The sequence below is a fragment of the Gastrolobium bilobum genome, unplaced genomic scaffold (assembly GCF_033153095.1).
Source record: "Gastrolobium bilobum isolate Gb01-03AN ecotype WA unplaced genomic scaffold, APGP_CSIRO_Gbil_v1 utg92345, whole genome shotgun sequence".
In the NCBI taxonomy this organism is placed as follows: domain Eukaryota; kingdom Viridiplantae; phylum Streptophyta; class Magnoliopsida; order Fabales; family Fabaceae; genus Gastrolobium; species Gastrolobium bilobum.
In genome coordinates, this window is record NW_026898608.1 from 6,142 (window position 1) to 29,110 (window position 22,969).

Below are 22,969 nucleotides of genomic sequence, written 5' to 3' on the forward strand. Positions count from 1 at the left end.
TTTGTTGACAATTTTCATGAGTTTGGTTGTGATGAACCCTCCTCCTCCATCTTTTGGTTGTGTGGGGTGTGAACTGATTCTTAAGACGAATTTACGAAGCTTGAGGAGAATGGAGAAGCGACATGAGGAGAGGGTCCAAGTGGGTATGCACCTTGAAGCTGCAAATCTGAATTTGAAGTTGAAGTTGTTGGCTTTTGCAGTAACGTTGATTCTCCATGATTGCGTTCTCTCTCCTTCTGCTTGCATTTCAAATCATGACAGTAAGTGTATCCGTTATGCTTTGAAGTAGTCAAACTAGTCGTTAAAGTAATGGGGTAACGTTGAATGTTTTGTTTTGATTCATTATTGGGTTTCAACTTTTTAGGAGAAAATTTTCAACGGACACATATTGTGTAGGGTTATTATCTATTAAAAAAATTAAGAGTAAACAACTTTTTAGTCCCGTCAATATTTACGAAGTCTTTTTTAGTCCCTGACAATAAAAAATGACCAAATTGGTCCCTGAAATTACAAAAAAAAATCATGTTAGTCTTTATGTCAACTCCCAAATATGTAGAGTGACCCTTTTCTTATACTTTCAGGGACCAATTTGGTCCTTTTTTATTGCCAGGGACTGAAAAGGACTTCGTAGATATTGTCAAGGATTAAAAAAGGTGTTTACTCAAAAATTAAAAAAAACAAAAGAAAATATAAGGAATATAAAAATGAAAAGATCTATAAAATTATTATTTTAAGATTTTGGGTCAAAATCAAATCAATTGCCACGATTTGAATGTTGAAACCTAATCCGATTGATAATAGGACTATTTAACAAAAAACATAAGTTTTACAAAAGTAATTAAAAAAATTATTACGCTAAATGCATGTTTTAATTTAAAGCCCTTGTAGTTGTTCTGACCAAGTTCCTTTTTTTCATTATTTTTTTTTTAAATTATGCCACCTAGTTTAAAAATGGAGCAACTATGTTATATATAATTTTTATTTTAATATATATATATATATATATATATATATATATATATATATATATATAATTAATATTTCTCGTGCCATCTTTGAAATAAAGTTATTGATCAAATAATAGAGAACACTAAGAGGGAAATGATTTTTGTAATAAATTGAATAATAATAATTTGAATAATTTAAATATGCAAACTTTAATAATAACATAATGCAAAAATGAGATTCGAGTCCAATGTTAGGCATTGTGACCCTACGAAGCACCGACACTTTAAAAATATTGATGTGTTGTGTTCGACACTTTTCGACAGTCACCGACACTTCGACACTTTAATACTCATTGCAAAGACTCAAAAAAGGTTCAAAGATTATGTTGCGTTGCATTTTGAGTTTCAACTTTTAGATTCGTTAGACTACGCTTACGATTTTATTGAGTTTAATATAAACATTATGGATATATTATGTTTCTTTGCAAAATTGATGAGTATTATAAGTTTAGCTTTATTTTATTTTTTTGTTAAATTATTGAATACTAAATATAATATACACTACATAAATTAAAAATATAATATAATATCAAAACGTGTTCTAACATGTCGAAATTTAACATTTTTTAGAATTAACGTGTCAGAGTGTCGTGTTGTGTCGTATTCCGTGTCCCGTGTCGGTGTCGGTGCAATATAGTTGTGACCTTAAGATAATTTATATTACCTTAGTTTGTTAATGATATTTTTGTACAAATAACACTACGGACTCAACCTTCATCTGAATAATAGCACATGATTGCATGTAGGATGAATGCAGAAAACACGAATTTGTACGTGTGTTTAATTTGCTTAATATTTTTTTAAATAACTTACCCGATAATATTTTTGATTAAAAGGTAATAAGTTATTGAAAAGATACATGTGTTTCGCTTCCAAAAAATATATTAAATGTCTATTGTAAGAAAAAAAGATATTACTTACCTTGTCTTTTAAATATTTTCCTTTCTTTTTTGAATGCTTTTTTTTTTTTGGTAAACTCTTTTTTGAATGTTTTTACATTTGGTTTGGATTTTCAAAAAACAATTTTTAGGAATTAATTTAATTTATGGATGAAAGTCTTTGTTAAGAAATATATAAAACTAGAATGAATTTGATTTTGAAATCTTTTTCAGTTACGTTGTATGTACATATTAATTCATTCAAATAAGTTATCAAAGAGAGCAGTGGCGGACCCAAAAAAATTTATAGAAGGGGTGAATTTTTTTATATTATTAAGAAAAGTACATACAAATCATATATGAATCTAATATAAAAAGTTTGAAAGAATTTTACTACAAAATTTAAGGTCAATTCACTTAACTCTTGCTCTACGCTTTTTCATATTATTAAGCTCTTCTATAATTGAATTTGTGCTAAAATTCAAAACAATTTCTTTTTCAACATATGTAATCAAAGAATCATCAAGAAATTGGTTTTCCATTCAATTTTGAAGTCTGATCTTGATTATCTTTCATTTGACAATGGATGCGGACTCTTTTCCTTCCTCAATATTTAGCTCAAAAATTGGAACTCTTGTTTGTGTGTTTTGTTGTTGTCTTCTTTGACAATGATTTTCGCCACCCTCTTAATAATCAACTGTGCCTGATTTTGAAATTTTTTCTTGAGCCCTAAAAGTTTGCTCCTTCCTTTGGAAAAAACTACAATTTCAATTTCTAAAGTTGTGTTTATTTACGTGTTTTTGAAATTTTCAGCCCAATTACTTACTTTTTTTAGTCCAAAATTAATTTTTTCGGCCCAACATTATATATATATAATAAAAAAAATTCTAAAAATCAGGGAGGGGCGGTGGCCAACCCTAGCCCCTCCCTTGGGTCCGCCTATGAAAGAGAGAGAGAGAGAGAGAGATCTTTTTCTTCAAAAAATACAAAATGCTTTGTTACCAATAAAATATAGCTTTAATATTTCTACAGTGAATGTAAATAAATTATCTACACTCGATTCTAAAATGACGTCGTTTTAGGTTAAAAAATTATAATGAAAAATATTATTATAACCCTGAAATAAATTATAATTACAAAAATACCTTGATTTTCATATTAAAACAACGTCGTTTTGAGCTCAATGTAGTTAAATTAGCTACATTGACCGTAAAAAAAACGAACCCATAAAATATATATTAAATGCCTTCGTCATTTAAGTCTTTTATTTTATTTTACTTACATCTTATAGTGACAACATATTTTAGGAATTAAATCAATTTATAAATGAAATTATTTTCTTACAAAGTTGTAAAACTAGAATTAATTTGATTTTACCAGAGTAAATTATTTATAAAAAAATAAGATTTGTTGCTTTTAAAAATATTAAATACATGTTGCACCAGGAAAAAAATATTAAATTCCATAGTCATTCACTACTAGAAAAATTAATATTTTTCAACGGAACTTTTTCGTTGGAAATTATGAAAATTCTGTTGAAAAATCATTTTTCGACGGAATTTTTGACAGAATTCTGCTGTTGGATAACCCTTCGTCGAAAGGCAACGAAATTTTTTTTTCCGTTGATATTTACAACGGAATATTTTTCCGTTGAAAAATTCAACGGAATGTATTCCGTTGGAAGCCTTAAATATTTTAGTCTTTTATATAATTTCTTTTCCTTAAATCTTTTTACAGTTGGTTTAGATTTTCGACCAACAAATTTTAGGAATTAGATCAATTCATAAATGAGATTATTTGTTTATAACGTTATAAAACTACAATTAATTTGATTTCGAAATCTTCTTCATTTAATTTGTATATATATAAAAATTCATTTAAGTAAATTATTAAAAAAATAAGATTTTTTGCTTCAAAAAATTATTAAACAAATACCTGTTGTACACTTGTACCAAGGAAAAAATAAATATTAAATGCCTTTGTGTTTTAAAAATTTTATTTATTTTTTTCTATCATCAGTTTAGATTTTGGAATGACAAGTTTTAGGAATTAATTTAATTCATAAGTAATTTTTGTTTTGTTTGGAAAGTTAAAAAATTTAGAATTAATTGATTTTGAGATTTTTTTTTTTCATGTAATTATTTGGGTAAATTACACATTACTCCTCCCATCTACTTAGGTCATGTTTTAAAAAAACACCTTGTACTTTTAATCGTTGTAATTAACCTCCCTTGCTATTTAATTTCACCAATTAAGCATATTTGTTATTTTATTTTTACAAACTCCGTTATTCATCGCGTGTGCTTCTCTATCTTCTCACTTTATCCATGTTATTCTTTTTCTTTTCTTTTTTATAGATCCATGTTATTCTTGTCCTATCCCATATCCTCTCTTCTTAGGCTCTGCTTCATAATTTCTTGCAACTTTCGATATTTCCTTTGCAACAGAAAGTGAAACAGAATGTTTTGATTTTGGACACATAATCATTCCAATCTTTTGCTGATGTAATGCCACACATCTTAACCAAAGGTTTATACTTCAGACATAACCTTACACTAGAAAGTTGCAGCTTCTCTCCTCTCAAACCTACAAAAATCATATGTTAAAACATTTAAATAATGGCACATGTATGAATTATGACCTAGTCCCCTTGCATATTCAGTGCAAATTAAGACATGAAATTAAGTCTATAGGAGGAGCTAGTTTGGTTTCCAGCAAACCCATATACCAAAAGAAAGACAAATATGCCACGCAATTAAAAAAAAGAAGAGCAAACATAGAAATTAAGAAAATGTGACTTTATAGAGGAGGTCATCACATGATTGAGAGCGCTCTCTTGGCGAGCTTAGGTGTGCTGGCGAGGATCTGTTGCAAAGTGGAAAATCATGGGGAATTGGGCTGCTTATAGAGTGAAGCTTTTGATCAAGAAGATAAGATTTTTAATCTATAGGTTTTATCAACACTCCTCTTGAATATGTGATTTTTTGATTCTAAGATTGCTTTATCTGACACTAACCATTTCGCTATAATTCTTCTACATGAATGAAACACTTTGTTAGTAAGGAGCCTGGCCTTAATATCAAAACGGAAGCGAAAAAAATGACAAAATATAAAAGAAAATGTAAAAGAAAAATTGAAAATACATAATATTTTTTCCCATATTTTTTTGGGGTTACTTTTTTTATGTTGTTAGAAGAAGGAAATTTTTTCCTACTGACTCAACCACAAGTGCAACTCACAAAGAGAGAAGAAAAAAAAGTTGTAGCGCACTTCTCGAAGGGTCAGCAGGAAACATTTACTTATATTTTCCTAATTTTTAACATGCAAATTCTCTTTAATATGAAAGGTAAAATTTATAGGACTTAATTAAAAAAAATTCACTATATAAATAATGGGATTACTAGATATATCTCTCAATATAGGAATTAGAGGTATGCACTCAAATATCTCACCCTTTAATGGGATAGCTTACAATATTTTTGTCTCACAAGGAGGATATCTCTCTTTCTTTCTCTCGATTGGAGCAAATCTACCTTAGAGGTCCTTCTTCTTCTTGTTTGACTTAATTTGGCAGAATATTCAATCGATACCTTCATAACAATATTCAAACTTTCTGGGCGGGACTGCCTTGGTCATCATGTCGACTAGTTCTGGTCGATATGGACTTTGTCGAGTTGCCGGTGTTTTCTTCTATCACATCTCGGATAAAATGATACCAAACATCCATGTGTCTTGATCTTAAGCTATAGGTTAAATTCTTCGCTAAGTGCATAACATTTAGCTTATCACACTTGACCATGTACTTTGCTTATTTGTGGCCGAACTTGAGTAGAAAATTCTTCACCCACAAGACTTCTTTGTAAGCTTATGTCGCAGTAATGCACTTAACCTCGGTGGTGGACATGGCAATGCGCTTATGGATTTTGGACTGCCATGATATAACTTCCCAAACAAAAATAGTTAGGTAACCCGAAGTCAACTTCCTCGAGTTAGCATCAATACCTAGGTCGATATCTCAGTAAGCTTCCAACTTGGGTTTTCCTATTCTAAAGGACAAACATCTATTGATCGTATCTTAGAGATATCTAAATATCCATTTGACCAAAGGTTTATTTTGCCTTAGTCAATTCGTCTTATTCTTGTATCAGTGACTCATCATTTCCATCACCAAAATTCTCATTGTCAACTTTAGTTGACTCTTCCTCTTCTTGGACATTGGATGATAAATGGGTTCAATACGAGAGATGAAAGTTCAAATGGGAGTCACTTGTCACACAAGCAACTTACTCATAAGGATGAAAAACAAAGTTTTCAATCTTGTTCTTTGTTACGGAACCTGTAACACCTTACAGTCCTCATGAGTTGCCGTAGGATCAGCTTAGTGAAAAACAAGTAAGGGTTTTAGTTCGCATACTTGATCACTTGAAGACTCCAAGGGTATGGTGTCCTCTAACTTTGATCCACACGATTGTCCCATAATAGCGTACGAGATCTCTTTATCCTTGATTCCTCCTTCCTTGGCAGCTTCCCAGGAGAATACAAGGTAGAAGGCTATCAAGTGTTTGGGTTAATTTTCTTCAAGACTACGATTATGTCTTACGGTTAAGTGTGGGGCGCAACAATGGAGGAATGAGAAGATGATGCAGTACTGACCAAGACTTAGGGTTTCATGAAGCCAGTCAAGTGGGAAGCATATGTCATGGAAGAGCATCATAAAAGTGGCACCTAAGTTGCCCACTTTAATTATGATTTGTTCCTAATTTTGAATTCCATTTAACAGCTTCATCTAATAGGATTTTCTGAATCCTCATATATTTGATCATATCATGTAGTTGGAGAACTGTTCTCCACATTTAAAGTCAAAATTCAAATGACCAACTTAAGGTGCTTCATGAATTTCGAAATTCAAATGGTTTCTACAACCATTTTGAATTTCATCCCAATCATGAAACATATTTGAATTCGAAATTCAAACATTCATGGAGCCTTTCATGAAATTAAAATTTTCAAATGGGTTCTAGAAGATCCCATTTGAAAATTCGCCCAAATCCTTTTCCTATCCTTGTTATTGCTTCAACAACTTTATTTGAATCATAATTCAAATAATTGAGTTGTTTCATGAAGCCTTATCCAATTCTTATTGGATAGCTTTGTATAATTCAAAATTATCCTTATCCACTTAACCTCTTGAATTCAAATTTAAACTTAAACTCAAATTTAAACTTAAATTAAAATTTATTCTTATCCTAGTTCATAATTTTGATTTTGAATTCAAAATTCAAAATCTAATTCAGATTTGTGCCAAAACTCATGTTAACCTAGTCAACTTCTTGATTTACTAGGATTCATGGCCTAAGTTCTATTAGGCCTTCTAACACATTTGGGCCTATTAGTGGAGAAACCAATTTCATCACTAAAACCCAATTAGGGTACATGGTGTGTTGGGCCTGGAGTCTCACTCCAATCCAATTTCACTCATAGTCTTGACAAAGCTCAATAACACATTATTGGCCCAAACTTGTTATAACACGCCATTAAGAACAATATTAGTTGTGACTCATCAAGCCCAATTAGTCACTAACATAGATAAACTTGGACCAATTAAACTTTTTTAATAGGCCTAATTTATCTAATAACCACGTAAGACACTAGCAATGTTCTGCGGCCCCAGAACTAATTAAGTTGATCAAGTTATCTACCTTTTTGATTTGGATACCGTGTCAGCATCATCCTTCATATCGTTGTTCACATTTAGTCGAGAGCAAGAAAAGAGTATCATCTATCTTTTGTGACTAAATGTAGCTCTTCACAAAACTAAGAATCTTCTTCTAATGACTCTAATGTGGATCCATGACTCCTTATGATCCCTTACTGTGCACAGATTCCTGACCCTAATAGAAGTCATCCAAGCCATACCAGTCTTGTGAATGACTAATCTCTTGTACAGGATTATGAGTCCTATGTCCATCTATATTCATGTATTCAAGTTATACCCAAGAGTATAATGTTCTCTCCATTTTCAGGTGGATAGAGTTGTACAGTCAAAGTATAACCTAAGACATAGTGTTCAATGACATCCTCAAGTCTAAGACGATCCGCACTCCCAAACAATGAGAAACATTATAAATCCAATGATATTCTCTACAATGAATCATAATAGAGTCTCTTGGCGGGTTAGTTAAGTGCCATTTGTTCTCTAATAAATTCACTCACAACATCAGCTAAGGCATCACCTTGCTTGCATTCTATGAGATCTCTACCTTGCATGTCTGCTTGAGGACAAGCAGATGCTAAGTTTGGGGTGTTTTGTTAGGTGTAAAATTTGCATTGCTTAACACCTATATTTTAATTCTTGTTGGGTTGTTAATGACTTAATTTGCAGGTGATATGGGCCCAAAATAGCGAGAAATTGGCCCAAGTATCTGACTGAGTGAATGGCAATTTTATCATTTCCACTCACATTTTACCATATTCTTTCAGGAAGTGAAAGCACATGAGCAATTGCTAAAGTTTGAAGGACTCTGGACCGTTAGATGAAGAAAAATAGTGAAAAGGAAGCAGTGATCAGAAGCTTAGATTTAGTTTTAGTGCTCAGCTAGAAACTTGAGTTTTTAAGTCATAGTCAGTTTCTTTTAGTTTTTCAATTTTAGAAGTTTCAGTTTTTAGGTTGAGTTGAAAAGTTTCTTCTTAGTAAGAAAACGTGCAGAGAAGAGGTTCTTGGAAGAACACCCTAGAAACTTCAGCATTCGATTTCCAATTTGTGAATTCAGTTGTCTATTGTCAAGCTCTTCAATAAAATTCTTTTCTGGGATTCTGGATGGACTGATGAGTACCCATTAATTGTAATTACCTGTTAGGCATGTTCTTGATTTTCAATTAGCAAAATCTTATTGTTTAAGGGCTATGGGAATAGTTATTGAACCCTTTCTTCATGACCCTTTGATTAAGAAATTGAGGTACATGACTGTTGTTAATTGATTGCTTCAAGATAAGAATGATTTGAAGCGGAATTTGAGATTTTTAATTGAATAAATCATATTTAAACTTAGGGGATTGGTTTGAACTGATTTAAGTCTGGGTTTAGCAAAACTCAGAAAAGCGCTACAACGCTCAACTTTCATCAGGAAAATGCTATAGCGGATAAAATGCAGGATGTGAAATTCAAAATGAAAAATCATGAAATTCAAGATTCCATTGCTTAATTTCTATTTGTTAATTGTTGTATACATATTAGAGTTACTTTTGTTTAGTCAAATCTAATTTACACTTGTAGTGATTAAATTTGAATTGAAAAATTTTAAATTTCAAGAAACTAAGATAGAAATTAATAAAAAGAGGTTAAATTTACTGTTCTTTGTGAACGATTCTTATCTTTGGATACATATATTACAGTTGTTATTGTTAGTACAAGTCAAAAGCAAATTTAAAATTCTGGAAATTTCCAACCTAACATTTGATCTAATGCCTAATACAACTAATTTATGGGCAAATATATGACACCTCCTAGTGAAATCCGCAACCAAGCATACTTTTTCCGAACTATTGTTTATTATTTCAAGTTTTCAACTCATTCAGTCTTTCTCTCTGCATCTTAAACTAGTAGAACGTTTTTTTGGATATTATAAACTAGTAGAACGTTGGTAACCCACCTTAATATATAGATGGAGTAGGGAACAAGAAAAGGAAAAGCCTTAAAATCAATAAAAATTATACATGTATTGCACTAAATCAAATATTGTGTAAATATCAACTAAATTGCTAATATATACATACGTGGATTGGATCAATGTACTCTAGGAGTAAATCTCTAACACTTATTCCGTTAAATAATTTTTTATAAACATTAAATTCATATTCAACAAATAACTATTTAATGATATTAGTGTATATAAATCCATTATATATATATATGGGTTAGGGTTTTATATATAGAGAGAGAGACTCACTCTCGTTTCATTTATTTTTTATTGACTTGTATCCTTATAAGAGCAGGGTGCTCAAAGCAAAAAGCAACCTGTTATTATGCAGTCTATAGTTAAAATGAAATTCGATAATCCTAAATTCCTAATCCATTATCCAACACAATGATCTTTCTTTCCATCAATCAGCTAATCACTAGAGCAGCCATGCATGATTGACTGATTACATTCAGAAACTCGATTTCAAACCCCAGAAAAGCTCAACCTCCAAACTAACCATTAACCTTAAAAATTATAGAAATATGATACGAGACTCCGCGTACGTAAACAAAACAAATAAAAATACATCACTATGGTTCTGTACATTTCTAAGCATTCTGTTACATCCAACATAAAATATTTGATATACTGAGAAATACTAAAAACATATCATTTGACATTTTTTTAACATCTTTTTTATTATCAAATAAAATTGTATTCAATTCTTGTTAAATAATTTAAGTCACCCAATAATAAAAAATTATTAATAAAACATCAAAGAATGCTAGTAGCATTTCTCAGTCATAATTTTTTATTTTATTTCTCTAAAGTGTGATTGGATATTTAATATTTATTAACTAACTAATAACTACCACCAACTACTATCATTAAACTTCTCAACTTTTCACAAACACTTGTCCTTTGTACCATTAATTTTCTTTCAACTTGCCTGCTCGACGATCACGACGACGTTGCCTCGTCGGTCGGACCCATTTTCCGACGAGCTTGCTCCGGCGACCCTTCCATCATTATTCTTGAGCAGCGAATTGCGACAATTGGGGCACGAAGAATGCGACAACAGCCACGTGTCAATGCAACTCACATGGAACCCGTGATTGCACTTTGGCAGCATTCGAACCTTGTCCCCTTTCTCGAACTCCCCGAGGCAGATGGGGCACTCCGTCGCCGGAATATTCTCGCCAGAGCCGTACACCGCCACCGGAATCTGTCTCAGCTCGCGTTTCTTGAGCCCCGTTTTGGCGAGCCTCGCGGCGGTTTGTTCTGATGTCGCGTCTGAGAAATTTCTGCTACAACGAAGAGCACAACGCGCCATGGAGTTCAACCCGAGAGCGCATATCAATGCGCACAAGAGTGCTGCCAATACGATCACCATGTTGGTGTCAAAGTTCGCGTCGTTGATGAACGAATAATCGTGGGTTTTGTTCTCATAAGATGGTGGCATGCTAAGCTCGGTCTCAAGAAGACGGCGTTGCATGGTTCTTAATAAAAGTTGTGTCTTTTTTTTGGGGAAAGTTTGAAGCTTTAAGCTGAGATACTTGATGGGGTTTTGTTGGTGTAAGGGAATTTTGTTGGGGTGTTTTGAGTTTGAAGCTAGGGTGGTTGGATTTTGATGGGGCGTTGAATGGTTAAATATAAAAATTGTGTCTTTTTTTTTTTATTTGTGCGGAAATTTTGAAGCTTTAAGCTAAGATTCTTGATGGGTTTTTGTTGGTGTAGGGGAATTTTTGATGGGGTGTTTATTTTTTCTTGGGTTGAAGCTGATTTTTTGAGTTACTGTACTCTGGAGTGTTCTGAAGATTCCGAGTAATAAAAGGCACAGATAAAGGAGAAAGGCATCTAATTTTTTTATATTTTTTTGTGTTTTTTGTTTTGGGGGGTGAATTGGATAAGGAAAATGAAAGGTTGAAATTTGGTCCCGGGGTTGCTGTTATCTAAATTGGGGACCGTTCAGTTTCTTGATTCCCAGCTTAATTTTTCCTCAGAAATGGTCCTCTTTGGTTAATGAAACAAAAATTGAGCAATGCTGCAAACAAGGAGTGAGATTGGAGAACATGAAAATCTGAAAACTATCAAAGGTTTAAAATTAATGCTATTCTGCATAGTCACAGGAGAGGTGGCCTTATGAGAATGGTTTATTATTCACGAGATAGAGGTGTGAGATCTGTGGTGTATAAAGTCTAGAAGGGCAATTTATAACAAGTTGGGGTTGTTGAAGTTGTTGGTTGACCTTATAAAGGGATGAAGTTCAAGCCTGGTCAATTCTCAGAGACAAAAATTGAAGATGCAGGGATGGTTCTATATACCTAATTATAATTAAAATTTATATAGAATATTAATCAGGTTGGTACCAAATCCCTTTGATTTTACGGTTATACTAAGGTGTGGCAACTAGAGCTAGGTATGGACCAATGCAAAATGACCTAGTCCTCCTTATGTGAGTGTAACTTCCAGTATCAAGAAGTAGTGGAAATTTCGTTGCCACTGTCTCATTTGGCCGTGCTTTACTTTTGACATCAGATTTGGCAGATAAGAATCAAAGGTACAAAAGAAAACCGAGAAAAAGAAAAGCACAACCTTCAAAATATCTCTATACCTTCCCTTTTTCACCACTTCACAGCCCGCAATAGGTAGCTGATATCATGTATAGCAAACTGATATTTTGTGGCACCTTTTGATGTCGATTTCTGAAGGGACTATTCAGTAAATAGATATTTTCTCTCCTAGAAAAAGAACAGGAAGTTTTTACGGATCCATCATCAAACCATGAAAACGCTCGGATGATGGATCCTCAAATTGGGAGGAAAAGTAGTAGTATGTAATTAGAGGCCATTTTATTTTGGTTTATCCATTTTTTTTGGGTACAATTTGGGAGAGTATTTCTATTCAACCTCGTCCGGTCACATTGTCCTCGAAATATGGCGGTTTGAATTCCTGACCCAAACAAACCTTTAAGAGCTCAGTTGCCAACTAAGTTACTTTTGGGGGTTGGTTTATCCATTTTCGTATTTGAAGTTAGAAAAATTATACTTACATTGCATGCTATTCATCTCTAATTTACACTCACATAAAAAGACTCACATAAAAAGATGTGTCTTTTTTTTTTTTTTAATTTGTTTGTCTCATAATATCAAATAAATTGTCTCCTACTACACGAGAGAAATAAATCCTTTGAATTAACCAATTTTAAAGATAGTTCCAAGAATTAGAGAAGAGATTGATCCGGGATCACTAATTCAAAAAGACAACAACAATAAAAACCAATTTTAGTCTGAATAATCGCATTTTCGTCCAGTTTATTACTTATAATCAAATGAATTGATTGAATTTGATAAATAATCAGACCGACCAAATAATTGGTATCCAATCCACTTCGATAAATATTCTGGTTCAACTTGCTAGATAAATCCAATTTTTATAATTATATGTATGGATGTTTTTTTTCTTTCTACAATAACAGAACTTTAAACTCACGAACTTTTGTAAAATATTTAAATATTTATCAGAGTAACCAACTCCTAATTAATTTTGTAGTATTCACTATTCAGAAATCAGAGGCAAATTATGGAGTTGGTATTAGTTAGTACGTAGCGTCATGCTAATGATTTGATAGTGTCATGGAAGAGCAGGTGCAAACGACCTAATTATACTTTGGTATGTCTGATCAGGTCTTATGTCACTTGTGTTGCCCCTCGAAGTCTCAAACTATCAAACGTCTGTTCTACTAAAGCTAATTCAAATTGTACTAAAAAAAAAGAGCTAATTCAAAACTATCAAATCTAAGTTCTTCTAAAGCTAATTCTTTTTTTTTTTCAATAATTTCTAAAGCTAATTCTAAACACCCACGAATTGGTTGGTTTAATAGTGTTCGAGCTAGATTCTAAATTTGAGATGCCAAAATAATGGTGGGTTCAATTTTTGAGAAAGAAAATTTTTGAAAAAATAAAAATTCTCAAACTCAAAATCGGGTTTATTTTGGTTACGGACACGCGTTGATATTTTTAAAAAATAACTAATTCCAAACCACTCCTCTATGATCATCAGTTCCCTAATCTATAGGGATACTATAGCATATGGCCAATTTTTTGGATCAAGCATATGCACTTTACACGTCTGTGCTTTATTTGAGAAGATGGTGCCCGTTAGATATAACTAAAGCAACTTTCGAGCTTTATGTAACTTAAATGCAGTCAGTGGAATACACAACTTTTAAGCAAATTACGTGAGCTAACTAAATTACATTATACATCAAAACTAGTTTTCTTTTGTTATTTTTTATCTTGAAAGTTTACGAATACTAGTTTCAAACCTTTTTAGTTAATGACAAACAACATCTCATTGTTTAAGGTTGAGCATGGTTAGCTTATATATATATATATATATATATATATATATATATATAATATTTCTCGTAGGAGATAAAATTATTTTCTACGTACACATAAAAATATGTGGAGTTCATGTGAAAAGAAAAGAGAAAAAAAGAAAACACGAATTCCACATATTTTCTTATGTATTTGTAAGAGATAAAATTATCTCCTACAACTTGAGAAATATTAATTCCTAAAAAAATATGAATATTATGGTATTGTTAAAAAATATGAATTGAAAATTGCCTATGATTAATCAATATTTTTTGAGATTATCCAGTTATGGAGAATTTGAAATATAATAATCTTGGATTGTATTTTTCATATAAAAAAATTAAGGAATTAATGAAGACAGATAAACATTTATAAATCATCACACTTATCATTAATTACATTTTCAAATTATATTTGTAAGATCGGAATGCGTTAGAAATTACTTACTAAAAAATGTATTAGAAATTTCTCACACTTTCTTGAAATTAACGGTTGTTATTTATTGTTAATTAATAATTAATTAATAAATTTGATTTGTGAAAATTTTAACCGTTGATTGATGAAAATCAACGATTAAGATATAGTTACAAGAAGTTATAAATGAAAATAGGTTGTAATTATAACTTTCCCCGTAAACTAATAATAGCATCATTGAAAACTGAGTAATAGCCCACTTGTTATTATTGGTCAATAACTCGCTAAATAAAATAGTAAATTTGTCTTGGGTTGTTTACACAACAAGTGCTTATTATATTTACCAAAAAAAATGTGCTTACTGTGAGTAGTACAAACCTTAATAAAATAATTGCTTTTTATAACTATTATATTTTCTTTTGGTTATTATATATGTTATGAAGAGTGATTATTCAAAATATTTAAAATTAAAAATATGTCAAATCAAACGTTAAAGTATTATGTAAATATTTGTCAAATGATGTTACTTTTATTACACTTTGATTTTCATTCTTCACCTACACTTCTTATTTTTTATTCAAAAAACATATCAAACTTAATTTTTTTTTACCTCTTTCTTCTCTTTTTCCTTCAAATCTTTTTCTTTCTTCACTTTTTTTTTCATTTCTCTCGCTCTCTCTTTCCAAATTACATATCAACTTGTTGTCGTCATTGCACCTTGTTGGATTAATTAATTATTTGCTAAACTGATTTATTCAATGATTTTATTATATTATTTATGAATCAAAATTTAAAAAGTAATAATCTAACGTTAATAAATTGTTGGTCAAATCAGTTTGAGAACAAAGGAAAGAAGGAGAAAGCTGAGGTTTCTTGGGATAATAAAAAAAAGTAAAAAAATGTATGTCGTTTTAAATGACACATCTTACATCATTTCACTTTCACAAAAAAGTAAGACTCATATCTTTAAAAACATTTCTTCTTACTCCCTCTTTTATGATTTATCTCTTTCTCTCACTTAAATTGACACAATTTTGCGTCATTTAAGATAATAGACACTTTTTCCATAAAAAAATGGAAGAAGGGCATGCATAAGATTAAAAAAAGAGAGTTTAAGGGGCATGTTTGCAAGTGTAGAAGAGATGTAGGGTTTTAGAAGTGGAAATAACATAATTGATATTTGATACCAAATTATTATTTTTTCTCAATTTTATTCACAAATTTTCATATCAAAATGATATATGATTATTACAACAACAACAAAAAAATCCATGAGAAAATTGATGATTGACTTCATTTGCAACAATCTCAAAATCTGTTGCCAATGGTGATAATTTACAAATTTTCATTGGTTGACCCAAATTCATGGTTCGGTATAGGCAGTCGATGATAATACTAAGGTTAAGTTAAGATTTTTTTATGATTGTAGCCTTTGAGCCACATTAATTTTTCAATTCTCCTTGACTGGATTCTTTCTTAAAACCCAATACTCATTGATATTAATGCCTTATGCAAAAAGAGCACAAAGTAACGAGAAGATTGCTAACACTTTTTGATGTGGGAGGGAGTATTCATGAATAGAAGTAAAACCAACTAGTTGATGGACTTCAGCAACAATGGCGCGAGCAACACAAGTAAGACGAGATAGGAAGGACAAATTCAAAGAAACACAAATCAAACAAAGAGGAAATACAGAAAAAAGCAATACACAAAAAGTGGAGGAAGAGGAAAAGGAAAACGGTCAAAATGCTACCTTTTAGTATTTTAATTGTCCAAGTGCCATTTTTAATTCATGTCAGCAAAAGCAGGTCTTGTTAACTGCATGTCACGATTAACACGACCCACTCAGAAAAAAAACGTGTCCAGGACATGCCGTCAAAATGAATAGGACTAGGCCGAAAATGAATCATTTCATTTGATGTGAAAAAAATATCACAGTGTGAGAAGATAATAATTATAAGGGGGGAAAAGTGTCTTATTTTTTTTATTTTGAAAATATTTCAATCGATTCATTGCTTCGCAACTAATTCGATTCGGGAAGGGTCCAGGATTAAGACTTTAAATTTCTCCCAAAAGTGTCTTATTTTAAATTACACATTTTGTGTCATTTCACTCTCACAAAGATGTGAGACTCATACCTTTAAAATTTTCCATCCACTTTCTTCCATTATCTATCTCTTCATTCACTTAAAATGACATACCTTTATATGCTTCAAAATGATACACATTTTTTTCTAATTATAATGGTAAATCAGCGGTTATGATTTTGTAACTAACTATTTTAATTTTTTCTATCTTCCTTTGTTACCGTTGATATCTTAATATGGTTATAATTTCACAATTACTATATATATTTTTTTGAGTTTTATTATTCTCCTTTTACATAAGATAGTTATCTTATATTGTAGAGAGAAAATGGATGAGTCCCACCATTACAAGAAAAAAAAAAGATGAGGTGCAAAAATTGAAATGAGAGAGTAAAAGAGAAATTATCTTAAGTAAAAGCAGAGTAATATTTTCCTATTTTTTTGAATTAAGAAAATCGAATCCATTGGGACATATTGGGAGCAGCACTGCATCCTTGTATCTGCTGACACGTGGCACAATCTGATGCGTTTGTCCCCTTATGTATACTTCCCTCCATTCATTTGCTCATTTTCAACCCTTTCACAATCTCTTTCTAAAACATTTCTCTCTCCTCTCACATCTCTCTTAAGCTTTCATACAAGTACTTTTTTATTCCTTTCCTATTTAATTTTGTAGTATATTAATTATTAGATAGTGTAGTATAGGATATAAACCCTAGGAGAAATATCTTCCTAGTATTATTTTTGGAAAAAGTTTAAAGCCTTAATCTTGGACCCGTCCTGAATCAGATTAGTTGCGAAGCAATGAACCGATTAGAATATTTCAAAAAAAAAAAATCATAGGAGGATGAAACATGTAGTGCATTTAGTGCAAGGGTAGTCTAGTATAGGTCATAAACCATAGGATGATGAACCTTGTAGTGTAAATTTAACCCTATGTGGTATAATGTAGTGTAGTCTAGCATATTAAATTATTTAATTTAACATGGATGAATTGTTAAATATTAAAATAAGAAATATTCAGTGTAATTAAAATTGTTTTATTAGTAATTATTGTGCAATTAATAGGTTATTATTTATTGGGACGGATATACTTACCACTATTTTAATTAGACATATAATTTTTATTATCGGATTGATTATCATTAGATACAAGATTACTTGAGGAAAGCTAGTTTCCTACACTTTGCCAGACTTAAGCACCAAGAGATTTGTATAAATAGTTGTATTTTATTTACCATTAATTTATTTTATTTTATAATATGTAATATAATTCCTTTTAGATTGATTATGCATTGGTGACAACCTTTGTGAAGCGTCGGTATCCAAAGATGCAGACATTTCACATGCCACAGGATGTGAAATGTTGTTCAATTTTTAATTTCCCTTCACAGCCATTGGCCCAAATGTTGGATCGAGATGCAAGACAAGTGCGGAAGAAAAAAAAAAGTAAAAGGGTGAAATTTGTTTATTATCTCAGATAACGATGTTTTTTTTATGAGTGCTTAACTCCTCTTATCCATGGTCCATTGTGGATGCACAGAATGTAAACATGCCTAGCCTACTATACTTTCCACAACAAAAGATATTTTTATATTTATTTGTTACATTTATCTTCTAGCTAGGCCAGCGCAATGAAATACAACACATTCTTCTTTTGCTAAAGAACGGACATAAATAGGCAACAACATAGATTTGTAAGAAAAAAACAAAAAACAAAAAATGCATTTGGGCATGCAGGCTGGCCTAGTTATTTTTTAGAATGGGCCGGGCTGTGATAAATATATATTTGAAGTAAAATTTTAGAAAATTATGGATATATTTGATTTATATTTTCAAAAATAATTTTCTAGTTTTTAAAATAAAAAAATTATTTGACAAAGGTTATTTCGTAATAATAATTTTTTTAGTTTTTAAAACTAAAATTAAAGAACACTTTTGAGATGTTCTCAAAATTTATTATTTGATTTTATCATTTGGGTGATAATTTTGTAATTATAAAGATTTATTAATGGCATTTTCATAAAAAAATTAATATATTTTTTATTTTAAATTATTTTACTGTGTTGATTTTATAATTATTTAAATTTATTAATGACACTTTTATAAAAAATTCATATTTTTCATCTTAAATTCAGTTATATTTAAAAAAATTATTGTTCTATTATTTTTAACATTTGAATTAAAAAAATTTTTGGATAATTAAAAAAATTTTAAAGAACGAAAAAGATCAAAATAAAAATATTCTACAAATGTTACTTAATTTTTAAAATTTTAGTTCAAGTGCATGAACAGTAGTTGTGAACTTAGTTTTTCCTCGAATATCAAGAAAGTAGTAGCTTATATTGACTTTATCCAATATTTTTTAAGCTGCACATTTACTCCATCTTTTATGACACCAAATCCTCTATTAATTTTCTAGCAATAATTTTTCAAATTCTTCACGGCATCCCAAGAAAAAAATTGAGTTTTGACTTCTATAGACTATTATTAGCATTTAATATTTAAATATTCAAGGAGATCTATAAAAAGGGAAATGCTATATAACCGTTGAGCAACTAATTCATTTATCCTTTAAATGACAAGTGTTATTGAGATTCCTGTATTTTCCGCTTAATCATTTTTTTTAAAATAAAAGAGCATGGAGCTCGAACATTTATAGTTTGTGGCATGGGTGGTATACTCGTATCACATCCCTTAAAAATATTTAATGTTATAAGTACCAAATTATTTCGCATACGAGCTATTAATTTTCTTGAAACATAATTTTTCCATTAATGGTTTTAATTGAAATATTCAAAGACACTTTGTGAGGTGCAAGCACTTAAAAGAGATAAACTGCATATATCATTTAGAGACAACAAGAGCTTATACATCCCTATGTTTCAGTACTTTACTCCCTCTCTTTTAACGCATAACAAGCTGACAAAAGAAAAACAAACATGCAACAGACATAAAAGAAGACTAGTTATATGCCTTCAAGAAGCAGCTTCCTGTCATTCAGGTGTGGCTTAAGTAGCCACTTATTCTCACACTAGCTGCTATATCCCTCTAGATTTACTGCTCCACATATCATTAACTTTAGCGCACTCTGCATCAAACAAATCAGATATCTTTCAAATAACCATGATAAAAGACATAGAGAATATTGGATTAAACAGATTTATTTCAAGATAAACACACACTCTAACATCAAAACAAAATGGGCCTATCAAATATCTTGAAAAGAACAATGATAAAAGACAATGAGGTTGTAGTAAATAAATTGATTTCAATATAAACGCACACATGTACACAAAGAACAATCAATTTATATTGGTATAAGTTTAAAAAAAGTTTTATCTTATTATTAATCGCTAATTTCATTTGCACCTATGATGACACAGATAATTATATTAGTTACTACTTTCTAATAAATTATAATGTAAATAAAATTAGGATTTTATATTTCTCATATTACATGATATAAGTCTTCTTATGTCATAGAGACAAAAGTCATGTGAGACCTATATATTAAAAAAAGTCATGTATGTGATTCATGTCAATACAAAAATCAAAGGGTTTTGTCTCTGAGACCTATATATTAAAAAAAGTCATGTATGTGATTCATGTCAATACAAAAATCAAAGGGTGTGTAAAAAAAATTTTAAACTCATGTTATATGAAAAATATAAAACCCATAAAATGAACGGCTAATAACAAAGGGAAATCTTTTTCTTATGTTGATGTAGACAAATTATTTTATGTTAGTGAAATAAAATAATAAGAGAGACCCACAAATGATTGGAGAAAAAAAATAAAGGTGGAACCCACATTTGTTATGTGTGGGTAGGAAGTGGGTTATCTCATGTTGAATGAGATAAATATAACCGAATAACAAATGTAAGAATTTTTAAGCTTACGCATCCCATATTCTATATACATGTATGTATAAAAATGTAAATATAAATACCTGCTGCAATCGGTAGATGGGCTGATCTGATAAGGAATGTTAACCCCACATTTCCTAGGAAGGCTAGCAGCAAGGTTTAGATTGGAATTACTATAATGCATTCCACTGACAGTGTTCTTTATGCAATTGCAAACGGCCTGGCGGTCTGGTGTGGTCCGAGCCTGGCTAAGGAGGCTCCTAACCCCATTGCAGCATCGTGCTGGCACTATTCCACCATTGAGTATATATGTAATACATGGGGTCAAGTTGTTCACTACCTGACCACATGTAATTGCTTCAGCCTTGGGACTTGAAGCACCAAGTACAAGGCACACAATTGCCATGCAAAGCAGCTTCACAAAAAGAGACTTGGCCATTACTCAATTCTAGCAAGAAAAATGATGATGATGATGATGATGATGCAAGTTGTACTCTCAACTCTTAAGGTTTTGCTTTTTATTTTATTTTTTCCCTTTTTGTAACACTAGGTTGAGGTATTTATAAAGGGAAAAAGGGCATGGGCGCATGCAACTGCGATCATGGGCTAACCATGTGCATGTGGTTATTTGGTAGTTGGGCTGAACTTAGTGTCATAATAATGGATTGTAGTAGAGCAAGTTAAATGCATATGAATCAGAAGCTGACCATAACCATGCCTAAATATTAAATGAATAAGACAACTCACTGCAGCAATATTTTTATTTGCAAGTATGACATATCACTGCTATAAGAGTAAATGATGACTAGTTGTTTTAATATTTGCATAGAAAGTTTCATCAAGCTTAGCAAAACCAAAGCTTTGTTCTCCGAATAGCTGCATATACAAGGTTTCAATTATATGCTTACACAATGTTGTAATTAATACCATTACCCCAAAGCTTTTATAATAAAAAAAAATTATACACTACTAAAAAAGTGTGAATTAGGGACGGATTTTAGAGACGGAAAATATTTTGTCTCTAATTGGGACGGATTTAGACAAGGAAAAAACAATCTGTTCTTATTTGGCACGGAATTAGCGATGAAACACATTATGTCTCTAATAGAGACGAATTTTGAGAAAGAAAAATTTATGTCCCTATTAGGGACGGAATTAGGGACAGAAAATTTTCAATTTCTGTAATCCGTCCCTAATAGGGACAGAATATTGTTCGTCCCAACTTGGGATAGAATTAGGATATTGTTTCTAAAAGTCCGTCCGTAATAGGGACGAAAAAAGTCCGTCCGTAATAGGGACGGAAAATTGAACAAGTTTTGTCCCTAATATGGAGGAAAAACAAGAAAAATAAATTGTCCCAAATTGGGACAAATTTAGGGACTAAAATTTGATTTAAGTGTTATTACTACATTATCTACATTGGATATTTCTATTAAAATCAAAATATGTGATTTATCTGGGGAGAAATATCTGAAGAGTGGTTAATCTAACTCGATGTTACTACTAGAAAAGTATGGATAAAAGACTGGAAAAAATATATTTCTAATAGGGATGGATTAAGAGGGGTGTTTGCGGTCTGGATTGGATTGGTTTTGGAAGCAAAAATCATCCAATCTAATTCCTTCGGTTTGATCATGTAATCATCCGATCCGATCCGATCCAATCCAAATTTTTTTGGTTTGAATTGGATTGGTTTTCAGTTTTTTGAAAATCCTAAAAATTGTTTCATGATTATTGTGCAAATAACATCTTTTGTATACATTGACTTTGTAATTTTATTTTTTTAAAATACAAAAGCATAAGTAAATGATAATATAGTTTTTTTTTTTTTGGAAAATGAGATATGAACATAGATGAAATTTTGTTAATAAGATGTAACTAGGTTTTTTTCTTGGGTTTAGTTGATGGGTTAATGAATCTTGGGTTTAGAAATTTTTGGACTATGATTGGGGAAAAACCCAAGTAGGTAGAGGAAAATTAATATATTGGATCGATTTTCATCTACCAATCCAAAAACCTATCCAATCCAATTAAAATTTGTGGTTTTTTTTTTGTTTTCAATTTTTTGGTTTTCGATTTTTTTGTTCGGTCATCGCGGTTTGGATCGGTTGATGAACACTTCTGCCTCGAAACGTCCTTGCATAATGGGGAACTATAGAGCCATAAAGTCTTGGCGTTTCCATACAACAATTTCTCCTTTATGTTGATAAACAGTTTGAAGGAAAAATTTCATATAAACAGTATGGGTGTCACTGAATGCAAGAAGATAAATACATGGATAAAATCTCGAGGTTGGATATCGGATCGATTCAGATGTACAATTACCAATATCAATACCTTGTATTATTTTATGTAATAAACTAGTTTTTTTTTTAAAGTGTTGTGTTTTTTTATTATATATACCTTCTAGGTTAACAATTTGACACTTTAAAAAATAATTTTATGTTTAAAATTTTAAATACTAATTATATTTTAGGAAGCCAATAATCCTCTTGGAAATCAGCAACTTTTCAAAACTTAAATCATGTGTCTATCCGTATTATATTTAAAAACAACTGAAACACTTCTTACTAAAAAAAACAGCTGAAATAAAAAATAAAATAAAATTGTGAGTTTTTATTTTATCTTTTTATCAGAATATTCCTAAAATATT

The 22,969-nt window shown here is 30.9% G+C and overlaps 2 protein-coding genes across 2 annotated transcripts; both read right to left on the reverse strand.

Moving 5' to 3' along the window:
- Positions 1 to 10,261: 10,261 nt before the first annotated feature.
- LOC133317607 (RING-H2 finger protein ATL74-like) lies at positions 10,262 to 11,568 on the reverse strand. Its single transcript, XM_061519466.1, has one exon. The coding sequence runs from the start codon at positions 11,057 to 11,059 to the stop codon at positions 10,505 to 10,507; it is 555 nt and encodes a 184-aa protein (XP_061375450.1). The 5' UTR covers positions 11,060 to 11,568; the 3' UTR covers positions 10,262 to 10,504.
- A 7,960-nt stretch (positions 11,569 to 19,528) lies between these two features.
- On the reverse strand, positions 19,529 to 20,755 carry LOC133317609 (non-specific lipid-transfer protein 1-like). Its single transcript, XM_061519467.1, has 2 exons — positions 20,400 to 20,755; positions 19,529 to 19,538 (listed from the first exon to the last, which is right to left on the reverse strand). The coding sequence occupies exons 1-2, from the start codon at positions 20,753 to 20,755 to the stop codon at positions 19,529 to 19,531; spliced, it is 366 nt and encodes a 121-aa protein (XP_061375451.1).
- Positions 20,756 to 22,969: the final 2,214 nt, after the last annotated feature.

Bases quoted from the DNA above. Each gene is read 5' to 3' on its own strand.
- LOC133317607 (XM_061519466.1), bottom strand. From the start codon at position 11,059: ATGCAACGCCGTCTTCTTGAGACCGAGCTTAGCATGCCACCATCTTAT.
- LOC133317609 (XM_061519467.1), bottom strand. From the start codon at position 20,755: ATGGCCAAGTCTCTTTTTGTGAAGCTGCTTTGCATGGCAATTGTGTGC.